This window comes from Onychostoma macrolepis, chromosome 25 (genome assembly GCF_012432095.1).
Source record: "Onychostoma macrolepis isolate SWU-2019 chromosome 25, ASM1243209v1, whole genome shotgun sequence".
In the NCBI taxonomy this organism is placed as follows: domain Eukaryota; kingdom Metazoa; phylum Chordata; class Actinopteri; order Cypriniformes; family Cyprinidae; genus Onychostoma; species Onychostoma macrolepis.
The window spans coordinates 24,834,779-24,847,641 of NC_081179.1; the positions used below are offsets into that span (position 1 = coordinate 24,834,779).

The 12,863-nt window shown below is 38.2% G+C and overlaps 2 gene segments (V, D, J or C); one reads left to right on the forward strand and one right to left on the reverse strand.

Moving 5' to 3' along the window:
* LOC131534753 (Ig kappa chain V-III region MOPC 63-like) overlaps nt 1-12,863 on the reverse strand; it is a 274,184-nt gene that overhangs the window by 17,370 nt on the left and 243,951 nt on the right.
* On the forward strand, nt 4,113-5,082 carry LOC131534771 (immunoglobulin kappa variable 3-15-like). The segment is given in 3 exon segments: nt 4,113-4,188; nt 4,275-4,403; nt 4,883-5,082. Coding segments are annotated over 3 exon segments (378 nt in total).

Sequence of the window (12,863 nt, forward strand, 5' to 3'; positions counted from 1 at the left end):
TATTTCTCCAAGACAGAAATGAGGTTATCTTCAGATCAGATGGAGACTTTTGCTTGAGTCTCCTGTTTGAACAGACTGCATTCAGTCACAAAATTCTAATGTGTATCTATGCAAATTATGACTGAAATGTTACACAAATGGATAAAAAGAGCTCTGTAGCATTTCACTGATCTTTCATTTATTATTTATTTTGATCAAGATATTATATACACTGCTGTACTTTTTTTAATGTACTCTAGTATTTTATGTTTAATCAGTTTTTTGCACCTTTTATACCATTTTTGATACCAGAAAAAAAAAAAAAAAAAAACTTAATAATAAACTAGTAGTGTAATGCAAATTAATTTCTAAAGAGCTGAAATTCTATTGAATTGTTATTGAATCAAATTAAAGTGAAGTATTAAAATAATGTTTAAAATTATTTGTAAATAAATACCCTTAAATTGCACTAAATGTTCTTGAAGTCGTTCCAATTTAACACAATTTAATATATTAAAATATATTGCAAATAGCTATTGATGTTAAGCAAATATTGAAATATGCTTAATATACTTCTTGTTTCAAAATAATACATTTTAATATGCATTTAGTGTGGTATAATTTAAATATGAGTGCATTAAAAAAAAAAAAAAAAAAAAAAAAAAAGCACAGTTTAAATATATTGACTTTTCACCTGGGCTGCTTGACTACAGCAGAAGTGAAACTGGTGTGTTTCAGTCCAGATCATGTAACCAATCAAACAGTGACTCTGGGAGCGTGGGCTGAAAATCTCATTTGCATCGTCAGGGTGAGTGATTGTGATCCTCTCAGAATAGAGCAGCTCTGTCTCCAGAGACCATGTTCAAACCCCAAGAGCTTTATTTGACTAGATTTACTGCTACTGATCGAGCTTCTGAAAACACCTGAACAAACACTACATGCATCTTCATCTGTTAGTTGAATGATGTTGTCAGACACAAATGGAGTTTGTTGAGAAGCTTTATTGAATGTTGCAGCAAACACAGCAGATTGAAAGATCAGCCAGTGCTTCGACACTAGAGCTCTCTTTCAGTATTGAGTTGTAAATGACTACAGCTGCAGCACTAGACTCATGTGAATCCTGCCTGACACAGGACACTCAGATACGGCTCATCTTCAGGAGAGAGCAGCGCTCGCTGGAGAAACATCAGCACTGCGAGCGACTAACAGAGACTCTTGTGGAACGAGGCCTCATGAGGAGCTCCAGCATGTGTTACTTTGCAGACATACTCCTCTCCCGCTTCCCAGCGTGCTTTGCTGAGGGTCAGGACGCTACTGCGGCTGTAGCGGCCGTTCTGCTCGCTCTCTGCGCTGGTCACAACCCCCTCGGTGACCTCTGAGCCGTCCAGTGTCCAGCTCACCTGCGCCCCCTGTGGAGAGTAAGAGCTGAGCAGGCAGAGCAGTGCGGCTGAACCTCCAGAGATCTGCAGAGAAGAGGGCGGCAGCAGAGACACTGAGGGCTTCAGTGTGGGACCAGCTGCAGGAGACAAACACAACACATTCACAAACACAAAGAAAACACACTGCAGCTCCAGCACTCTTCTGCCCTGCAGCATTCACAGCATTTCAACACGACTTTCAGCAGCAGACATGAGGAGTGCAGTCAAAATCACAACAATCTCATCATTCATCACATTCAACATCACTACAGATGTTCAATATACAAACTACACAATCACTACATTTAAATCAAACCTCATAAATGAAACTTAACATACTAAAGTCCTATTCGGACGGTAATTGTTTCTCATATGGATGAAATTTTATTTCATTTTATTTTATAAAATAAAATTACATTTATTTTATTTACAAATGTATTCTTACTATTGTGTAAAATGTATTAAAAAAAAGACTTATTATTCCAAGCATACTTTATAATATATAATCCTATTTATTATTTATAGGAACATAGACATGCTATTGTTGTATATAATTATATGCAATATAGTTATGTATATAATAACTGTATATAGCCTAATACACATTTTAAAATTGTACTTCATATCAGCTGCTGCCATAATAAAGACCCATTTCGAATGTTTACATGCTTTTCTTCTCTTTCTGCTCACATTCGCTGTGGTGGAGCAGTTATAAAATATTGTTCTTGTAAATACTTTCCAGCATTTCATAAATAAATATGTATGCAAATTACACCGAAGCGCAACAGTTATCTTATGGTGTTCAGGAGTGCTCAAGAAGGGTTTAAACAATGAATTTTGAATCGATTTCTTGTAAACTCAGAGATGTGGATTCGGACGGCAGTTAAATTACCACACGATCTTGGTGTTTGTCAGAAAACAGTATGTAATTCTGCCGGGGATTTTTACGCGGGTGGTGAGAGAAAACACTGACTTCTGGATACGAACGGCATTAATATCAGTTTCATTGCAGTTAATTTTATATTCAAACATAAAGATCTAATATTGTAGTACATATATTATCTTATATTTTTTTTAACAATTATCCAAAATGTAACAAAAAATGTGCATACAATTTTTTAACTGTTTTTCTTGTATTATAAATCACTAATTTATAAGCACAACATGAGATTCAAAATCATTGACTGAACTACAAAAGTAACTACATCTATATTCACATATCACTTTTTCATGTATGAAATCTATAATAAAAATGAAGTATTTATGAACACAGTGTAAAAATGAAGGAAAAGCAAACCTGAGATGAACTGATAAAACTCATATTGAGTAACATTATGGAAATGTGTTTAGACAAGATTTGTGTGTTCAGTAAGAATAATCCAGTTCTTAATGTGACAAAAATTTCAATTACATATTCATTTTTTGGCTGTTTTACCATTTTCTTATTTTTTTTCAATTAAATTATAATATTTGTATATAGGAGAATTTAAAAGATAGACTTACCGAGCAGCAGTTTAGTTCCTCCACCGAAAGTCCACCACAGTGATACAATCTAATGAAACACTCGTACAAAAACCTCTATTCCACTCGAGTGAACACAAACTCCAGCAGAGAGAGAAACACTTCAACACACTGATAGTAGAAACACCTCAGATGATGACAACCCTGAATAATATATAGCTTTTCAAAAATTAAGAACAAATCTCTTTCACACAAAATCCTTTCAAAATATTTGGTATTCTTTTCATAATCTGTTGAAGAGTTTAATCATCTAATTTACGATAGACATGATTCAGTCTGACTTTATTGTATCATATATTTCTCATTCATTCTCTTGTTGTGTGCTGACTAACAGTTTTTAAGGGAATATATTTGACGAGCTGTGACCTCTGAGGTGACCTTTGACCTCTATTATCATGATGATGTTGTGGAGTTTCTCATAATGATGCTTCTGTTCTTCATCTCGATTCATCATCACGATTCACAGAAAAACATGCAGCTTCAAATTAATGAGTAATTCTGAACTTTAGATTTATGTTTATCAGTCTAGTCTCATTTGACACAATTATGAATACTGATTATCTTTTTACAAGTAGGAAAAAAGACCACATGAAAATATTTACTATATAGCAAATATCAACATTGATTCAACATTAAAAAGACCACAATGGACATGGAATCAACTCTGTTCCCCCCCCAGGTTATTCTAAATACAGTAAAAAAATTAAATAAAACAATTTAAAAAGTAGTGTTATTTTAAGTTAATTAGTATGATTTTAGTAATAAAAAAAGTCATTTCAGTGACCAAAAATGTTATGCATAATGTTGGTCCATCATTAAGGAAGATGCTTTCAATTAATATATTAATCATGAATGACTAGAAAAGGTGAACACATTATTTCTTCAGCAGCCCTTGAAACTGAAAATGTTGCATCCTCACTGACAGATGTTAATATAAAGACTAGTGTCACATAATCCAGCCAAACAATGAACAAAATAAAACAAAAAACATTTTATAATTAGTCAATGTGTCATTATCAATAAATTGTTTAAAAACACTACTCTTTTGTTTTAATCAAATAACGTTTCAATATTGTAATGTTGTAATCCTGCCCCTTCTTTGCATCGTCAGCACATGCTTCAGTACTCTGAGAGTGTTTATAGTGCTGTGAGTTTAACACTTCATGACTGAGAGCAGAACACAACACAATCTTCATCATCACACAAGACAAAACAACTACAATGAACAACATCATCATCCTCATCTGGACACTCACACTGTTTGCTCGAGGTTTGTAATAAAATGTTCATAAAGACAGTTCTTTTAAAATGTGAAATATACATTTTTAATTCTTATCCTTTGCTCCTTTCTTTCAGAGTGTAGAGGACAGATCACTGTAACTCAGAGTCCATCATTAATAACAGCAGCTCAAGGACAAGAAGCCAGAATAAACTGTAAAACCAGCAGTAGAATGTATGTGTCACGGATCGGTCAGGCCCTTCCCTCCACCAATCACAACGATCCACATCACCCGAGTTCTGATCACGCTCACCTGCACCTCATCACCACAGTCATCAACTCCAACATAAAAGTACACGCCACAGTTCACCTAGCGTCCGATCTCGTAAACACTACATGGACTCTACCTCCAAGACCCTCTCTTTGAGTATATGCCTTTCAAAGATACTTACCTTATATGCCTTACCTCCTGTCTCTGCTCTGTGTGTCCTCCTCTCCTCCCAGATCGTCTGCCTCCAAGTTCCGTGTGCATCCAGTGGATCCCCTCGTTTCGTCCTCCCCGCAAGTCTGTGGATATCAAGATCGTTAATATCATCCCCACTTCTCATCAGTACTCTATTCAATTCTCTCCTACTCGCCTCTTATCGAAAGACCACTGTTCCATCACCTCAACCTGTTCAATAAACGCTCACGTACCATCACTCACCTCTGCGTCCGACTTATATGTTACAGTATGGTGGTGATCGTTTAGCCTGGTACTTACAGAAACCTGGAGAAGCTCCTAAACTCCTCATATATTATGCAACAAGCCGTTACACTGGAACTCCATCTGGATTCAGTGGCAGTGGATCTAACAGTGATTTCACTCTGACCATCAGTGGAGTCCAGACTGAAGATACAGGAGATTATTACTGTCAGAGTTTACACTATATCAGTAGTAGCTGAGTGTTCACACAGTGATAAAGAGTCGTAAAAAAACCTCCGTCAGTCAGAGTCACAGTGACTGCACTGATACAGCTGAGAGATACTGCAGCTGCTGATGGATGTGAATCATCTCAATCACTCTTAGATCATTATGTTACAATGCAGTACAATACAATATATTACAATATATTACACATCGATCTGATAATGAATTAAATCTGTACTGGTTAGGTTAATCGCTATGATAGCTGAATTAAAAAGGCTTAACTCTCAACATCTCAAAAAAATCATCCACTGTCCACAGCATTGCAGTCAAAAACTGAATTAACCTTTATTATATTTTAAGATAAAATACTGCAACAAGGATGACAAGAAGGACCAATTCTCATTATTAATTAGCATGCATGTTACTATTGGCTCTTCATTGGTACTTATAAAGCACATTTTAATGCCTTATTCTGAATGACTGTATATTACATCCTTGTATCCTACACCATAACTATTAATAAGCAGCAAATTAAGAGTTTATTCAGGCAAATGTCATATTTAATAGTCAAAGTGGTCTCTGACCTGTGTTGTGGTTAGTTTAATCACTATAGAGGCTGAACAAAATAAAGTATTGATGCTGAACATCCCAAAATATCATCCGTTGTCCACAGAGTTGAAGTGAAAAAATGAATTAACTGAATTATTATATTTAAAAATTTGGTAACACTTTAGAATAGGGAACACTTATTGACTATTAACTACGACTTTTCCCTCAATAAATTCCTAATTTGTTGCTTATTAATAGTCAGTAAGAGACCCTAAAATAAAGTGTTACCAAACATTTAAATACAAATCAAAACGCGTATATGGTGCCTGTGCAGCAGCACGTCAGGCTGTGAGTGTCAGGGTTCTGTCACTTCGGTCTAGTGTGCCATGTGCTCTGATGTCAATTGTCTTGACCCCACCCATCTTGTTTGCTGATTATTGGTTAATTTGCCCCACCTGTTTTCCTCGTTACCCTCCTAATTTGCTCCCTTTATAATCTCCTTGTGTTTGATCTCCTGTGCCAGTTCGTCATCTATATTCCTGTGGATGTATCCTTGTGTTTGCCTCGCCTCGCCTCGTTTTTCTTCTACGGGATAGTTTGGTTTGTTTTATTTATTTTTTATCAATAAAAGCCCATTCTCCTGCACCACTGAGTCCTCGCCTCATCCCTTCACCCCAACCCTGACAGGACGAAGTGGCCCACAGAGGACTCAGCAGAGATGGGTATCTTCCTTTTTCCATCTCCCACCACCGGATTGTCCACCCGCCAGCTGATGGTCCAGCAAGTAAACGCTTGCTATTTCCGTCAGCAGGGGGCTGATGTGAGGGACTTTGCCTGCGACTTCCTTATTGAAGTGGACAATCTGGACTACAATGAGGCTGATGTTAAGGAGGTCTTCAACATCTGCCTCGATCAGCCTCTCAGCCTGTGGGAGATGGAGAAGCTGGGGAATCTTGACTTCTGGGACTTCGTCTATCACATCTACCATCGTGGGGAGTCTGAACCCCCACCTCAAGCGAAGTCCCACTCCACTGACTGTTCCCCCATTTCCCCTGCAGTCAGTGGAAGCCCCAGTCCTCCAATGACGCTGCAGCTGCTCCCCCAGAGGCAGCCGAACACGCTGCAGCTGCTCCCCCAGAGGCGGACGATGACACTGCAGCTGTGCCCCCAGTGGAGGCGGCCGTAGATGCCGCAGCTCCCCCAGAGGCGGCCGACGACACTGCAGCTGTGCCCTCAGTGGAGGTGGACTATGCCGCTGCGCCCCCAGAGGTTGTTATGCCACTGCCTCGCTCTCGTCGGAGGAGGAGGAAGAGGAAGGCTCCCTCCGTCCCACAGGGCCTGGAGGCCATCCAGGAGCCCGCTGCCAGCCCAGGGGCTGTCCCGGATCCGCCCAAGCTCCTTGCCCTGCCGGCTCCACCCAAGCTCAAGCTCCTTGCTCTGCCGGCTCCGCTCAAGCTCCTTACTCTGCCGGCTCCTCCCAAGCTCCTTGCTCTGCCCAAGCTCAAGCTCCTTGCTCTGCCAGCGCCACCCAAACTCCCTGCTCTGCTGGTTCTGCCCAAACCCCCGGCTCCTCCCTGGCCCCCTGCCGGGACTCATGACGTACTTGAGCCCCCCTGGTTCATCCCTCCGGCCCCACCCTGGCCATCCTCCAGGGTGCTGTTTGGCTGGAGCCTCCCTGGTTCGTCCCTCCAGCTCCACCCTGGCCCCAGGCCCGGGACTCCTGAACTGCCTGAGCCTCCCTGGCTCAACCCTCCCGCTCCTTCCTGGCCCCATTTATTATTTTCTGAGCTGTCCTGTTCGCGTGCTTGGCTCCCCTCCCTCCCTCCCCTCTTTTGTGTTTTTGATTTCTTGTCTTGTCTGTCTTCTGTAGTTATGTTTATGTTCTTGTACTGTCTTGTTTTTGGTGTTCCTCATTAGGGACGCCAGGTGGTGTCCCTTTTGAGGGGGGGTAGTGACAGGGTTCTGCCACTTCGGTTTAGTGTTATTCATGGTTTTGTGACAGAGCGCTAACACTCCCGTCTTGTCCTGTTTTATGTGGGTGCGCGGCTTCGAGTGTGCTCGAGCCGTGCGCTCCCTCGTCTGCGTGCCTTGTTTTGTGTTGGAGCGTGGTGTTTGGATCCCGGCACTCATGTCTTGAGTTTCAGTTTTGTGTCGGGGTTCAGACACTCACACTCCATGTTCTGTCTCGTTGTGTGAGCGTGCGGTCTCAAGTTTGCTCGGCCGCGCGCTCTTTTGTCCGCGTATGTTGTGTTTTGTGTTGCACGCAGTTCGTGTTTTTATCGGCTGCGTGCATTCATGTTATGTCTTGTGCTGTATGGCACACAGCTTGTGTTTTTCATTGGCTGCGTGCTTTCATGTTGTCATGTCTTGTGTGAATGCGCGGCTTCTGAGTATTCTCATTAGCTGCGTGTTCGTGTCCTGTTTAGCACATGGCTGGTGATTTGTGTTGCTGGCCATGAGCTTGTGTTTTTGTTTTGTGTGAGCACATGGCTTTTGTCTTTAGTTTATGTGTGCCATGTGCTCTCATGTCAATTGTCTTGACCCCAACCATCTTGTTTCCTAATTATTGGTTAATTTGCCCCACCTGTTTTCCTCGTTACCCTCCTAATTTGCTCCCTTTATAATCTCCTTGTGTTTGATGTCCTGTGCCAGTGCGTCATCTATATTCCTGTGCAAGAATAGCTATTATGCCGCCCGCAGTTGGAACCAGCTTCCAGAAGAGATCAGATGTGCTAAAACATTAGCCACATTTAAATCCAGACTCAAAACTCATCTGTTTAGCTGTGCATTTGTTGAATGAGCACTGTGCTACGTCCGAACTGATTGCGCGATGTATAATCACTTTCTATTCTTAAATGTTTTCAATTCTTTTAAAATCTATTTTTAAATCACTTTGTTTTTATTGTTGTGATTTTTATTATTTTTAATGACTATTTCACTTCCTTTTATGTAAAGCACTTTGAATTACCATTGTGTATGAAATGTGCTATATAAATAAACTTGCCTTGCCTTACCTTGCCTTGCATGTATCTTTGTGTTTGCCTTGCCTTGCCTTGTTTTTCCCCTACGGGGTAGTTTGGTTTGTTTTATTATTTTTTTTATCAATAAAAGCCCATTCTCCTGCACCACTGAGTCCTCGCCTCATCCCTTCACCCCCACCCTGACAGTGAGGTCAAAAACACATTTGAAGCGTCACATTTTAAAAGAAGAACCTGGATGATCCTCAAGACTTCCTTTTATGTTTAGCAGAAAGTAAACACTTCCATTCATAAGAAGAGCCTCGTACCAGCAGTCAAGCACAGTCGCTAGTGTGATGGTTTGAGGATGATTTTTGTTGCATCAGGAACTGGACGCTTTGCAAACATTCAGGTTTTGGGAATGGCACAGTATCTTTCTTATATATTTTGTGTTCCAAATGATAACTGGCTTATCAATAACAAAAGCAGACTTTTTGTAACATTTAAACTGTATTTCTGAACATTGTACAGTTCTGCAAAACACTGATAGCAAATTATGCAAATAATAAAGGATAACAATACAGATGTGTCTACATTCTGTCGGCTCTGTCTCATATGTAGTGATGAGTATTCGTAAGTCAAGTTATTCTACTGAACTGCTTTCTCCTAAACAGTCCTCTTTCTCTTTGGAGAATGTGCTTCATTCCAGAGAATCTGTTTGTCTAAACAGTCCTGTATGTAACTTAAGTCCTATTCTTTTAGTGAGTTTTGTTCATACGGTACTACTTTTTTTGAAAGAGTTAGTTAAAAATTGTTTTAAAAGGAGACACAGAATAGAGATCCACACTATTTCACTAAAGTTCATCCACTTGGAGATTTCTGGCCTCGCCGCTGATCTAAGGGTGACCTTTGACCTCTTTTTGTCATGGAGTTTCTCATAATTATACTTCATACACAGCTCAGTCATTATGATGCAGAAGGGAAAAAATGCAGCTTCAATCTAAACTCATATGAAAAGATTTTGATGATTTTTATACAATGATTAAAAAACAAATAATATAAAAATAGGCCACATGAAAAGATTTCCCAAATGGCAGCATGTCATTGTTTCAATGTTGAATTAACACTGATGTCTAACACTGAACCTATATTTATCTTGTCTTTTAATTCTAACATTGAGGAACCATAACTATTAATCTTGTTGCTGTTGTTTATGTAATTTTATACTACGGGGCCGATTGGCTGCCGAACGTTCTAAGGTGTGCAATTATTTTCAGGGAAGCGCTTTGTGAGCGTAGTTCAGGCAGCTCTTGACCGCATTACATGACCATATCACTTAGCCAAATGATTTCTGTTATTTCAAAGGTCTTACAACAGCAAAATTACCAAGACCCACAACGACACTGGCCAAATAAATAAATATAGTAAACAATATGATAAAAACGACAGATCATGTCCATGTTTTTGCCACAAAATTAGGCTTTATTATGAACGGAAAGCACATACTCTATCTCTCCCGCTCTCTCTCCCACACAGACCGCACATACATAACAGTTACAGTTTGCACACACACTAACATACATCGCGCTAATGTTGTTAGCGCTACTCTGATGATTTTATCAGTAAACAACTTAAAAACTACATGACTTCTCGCAAGCGAGGTAACAACAATGGCGCTGTTTGTGAACAAAAGGAACTAAGTTTCACTATAACTAGAGACATTGCTGCCGAACACTATTGAGAGACGCACAGAGGTATTTTTTTTTCTCTCTCCCTCTCTCTCATAACTTAGTTATTAACTGTATTAACTGCATTAATCTGTTATCAACGGCTCAAGCCTCCGTTACTAGGTTTAAATGACGTTTTGGAATTAGCAACGGAGGCGTTGGATGAAATGCGGAAGAAATAATCCTACTCACAATAGCGATTTAAGTAGAAAGGCCAGTTGCTACTTAACACCACGATGAGAAGAAAAAACACCTAGTCTCGTTACACCCTTTCTTTCTTTTATTTTAGTTTATTTTCCATTGTTATTTTCCAGTGAATCGCTGGCCGACTCAGTGATCAGCCGCAAAACAGTGATTCTGTTCAAATTCCTCATAAAATCATAAATTGATTTTTTATTTATTAATATTTTGCTGTAAACAGTAGTCCTAAGTAGGTGTCCTTCTTTTACAGAAGAAAACATTGTTTAATGTCACCTGTTGTTAGTGTTTTTTAGGTCTTACTTTTATAGATGCCCAAGTGTGTTTGTTAACTGACAACCCTTGCTACACTGTAAAACCTAACAGTTAGGGTAACTCAAACTGATTGAGTAAACCGATTGCCTTAAAAACCTGACAAGTTAGGTTAACTCAAACCGTTTCAGGAAACTTATTGTCTTAAAATATTTAAGTTTTTTAAAACTAATAGTTATGAGTACTCTGAACATATTTCAGTTGAGTTCATTAAATAAGATATATACGGAGCCCCTAAAGGGACATTGGCAAAAAAAGAAGACTTTCTCGTGCGCACGAGATACTATAGTTACAGTTTCCTATTGCATCACTTCTGCCATCTTACACAGAAGAAAACAAGAGCATGCATGTGCATGAATTAGCCTAATTGAGATCTATTTTGGCCTTCAATACTAAAACATTGTGTCTGTTCTTGCATTCGGACACAGATAAATCATTACTGAACAGCATAAGAACGGCTTTTCTCTCAGGCTATATTCCACCTGAACAATACATAGCCTAACATCTCAGGACTGTCCATCTGTACATAACTTCTCAAAACTTTTCATCTGTAAAATAGCACATTCATAATTCTTTCTATTTTCTCTATAGGCCTATGTTGTACATAACCTAAAACATTTGCACATTCATAATTCTATTTTATCTATATTTTTATTACCATAGTTATTGTTTTTTAATGCATTGTCTATTCTGTTTATTATTAGCCTTATATTTCACTCTATTACCTTAAATTATATGCATGACTACACTCTCTCTGTACTTTCTCCACTGGATGCTCCTGTCACCAAGACGAATTTCTTGTGTTTTTGTGCGTGTAAACACACTTGACAATAAAGCTCTTTCTGATTCTGACATTTAAAACGCATTTTGAGGTCTAGAAGGATTGGTAGCTACAGTATAAAAGCTCAAATTTTAGATTTCGATATGGCAATAGCCTATTGTCCCACATACAACTCTAAAAGCCAGTCAAATATGTATATAATCGAAAGCGATTATTTATTTTTGATAATTATTACTTTACTTCAGTTTGGTTTTCAATAACTGCTGTTAGTTTCGTTTCATTTTCGTTTTTTATTTCTTTGACATTTCTTTGACATTTTTCTTTCTTTCTTGATAAATAAATGCCTTTATTTTCGTTAAATACAGTTCCTAATATAACATATTTTACCGTTTAAATATGTATACGATATTTCATTTACTTCTAAAATGCTTGTTAAACGAGTTTAAATGTAATAAATATTGTATTCATGTTTAAACAGTAAAATATGTTGTATTAAGAACTGTATTTAATGGAAATAAAGGCATGCAGGCAAATAAAGAAAGATAGAAATGTCAAAATAAATGAAAAACTAAAATGAAACACAGTTATTGAAAGCCTATAACTACAATAAAGTAATAATTCTAAAAAATAAATGTGACCTGTGCTGGTAAAATGAGTCGGAATGCGCAAATTTTCAAACATATTATTTTCACATTCTCCATTTAAAATACCTTCTAAAATTATATATGACTAGTTGGAATCAGACAAAAAATGACTGAGCTACAGCCGTTTGAAGGCAATAGAGGCGGGCAGCAGATCTGATTTCGAGAAAAATCGAGTTAAAGATTACAAAGCAAAATCACCAAGCAACGTTGCATATTTTCCTCCAATTCTTTTCATAATAATAATGACTATATATTTATCAATCACAATATAGCTATTTTTTATCTTTGTTATTCAATATAAGAACAAATATGCAAATAAGCGGTAGTTTAATCAAGAGCATGCAAGTGATTCCACATTTTCTTTTTATGTATGATTAACATTGAGACAGATCTATATTAAGACCTACTGTAATGCATAGATCAATACGCAATAATTGTACTTTATAAGGGAGATCGCGCACTCGAGGAAAGGCACTCGCTTTGCAAATGTCAGCATCGTATTGTTTTCGTCAGCATATGTTTGAAAATCGTAAGACATGTTATATTAGGAACTGTATTTAACGAAAATAAAGGCATTTATTTATCAAGAAAGAAAGAAAAATGTCAAAGAAATGTCAAAGAAATAAAAACGAAAATGAAACGAAACTA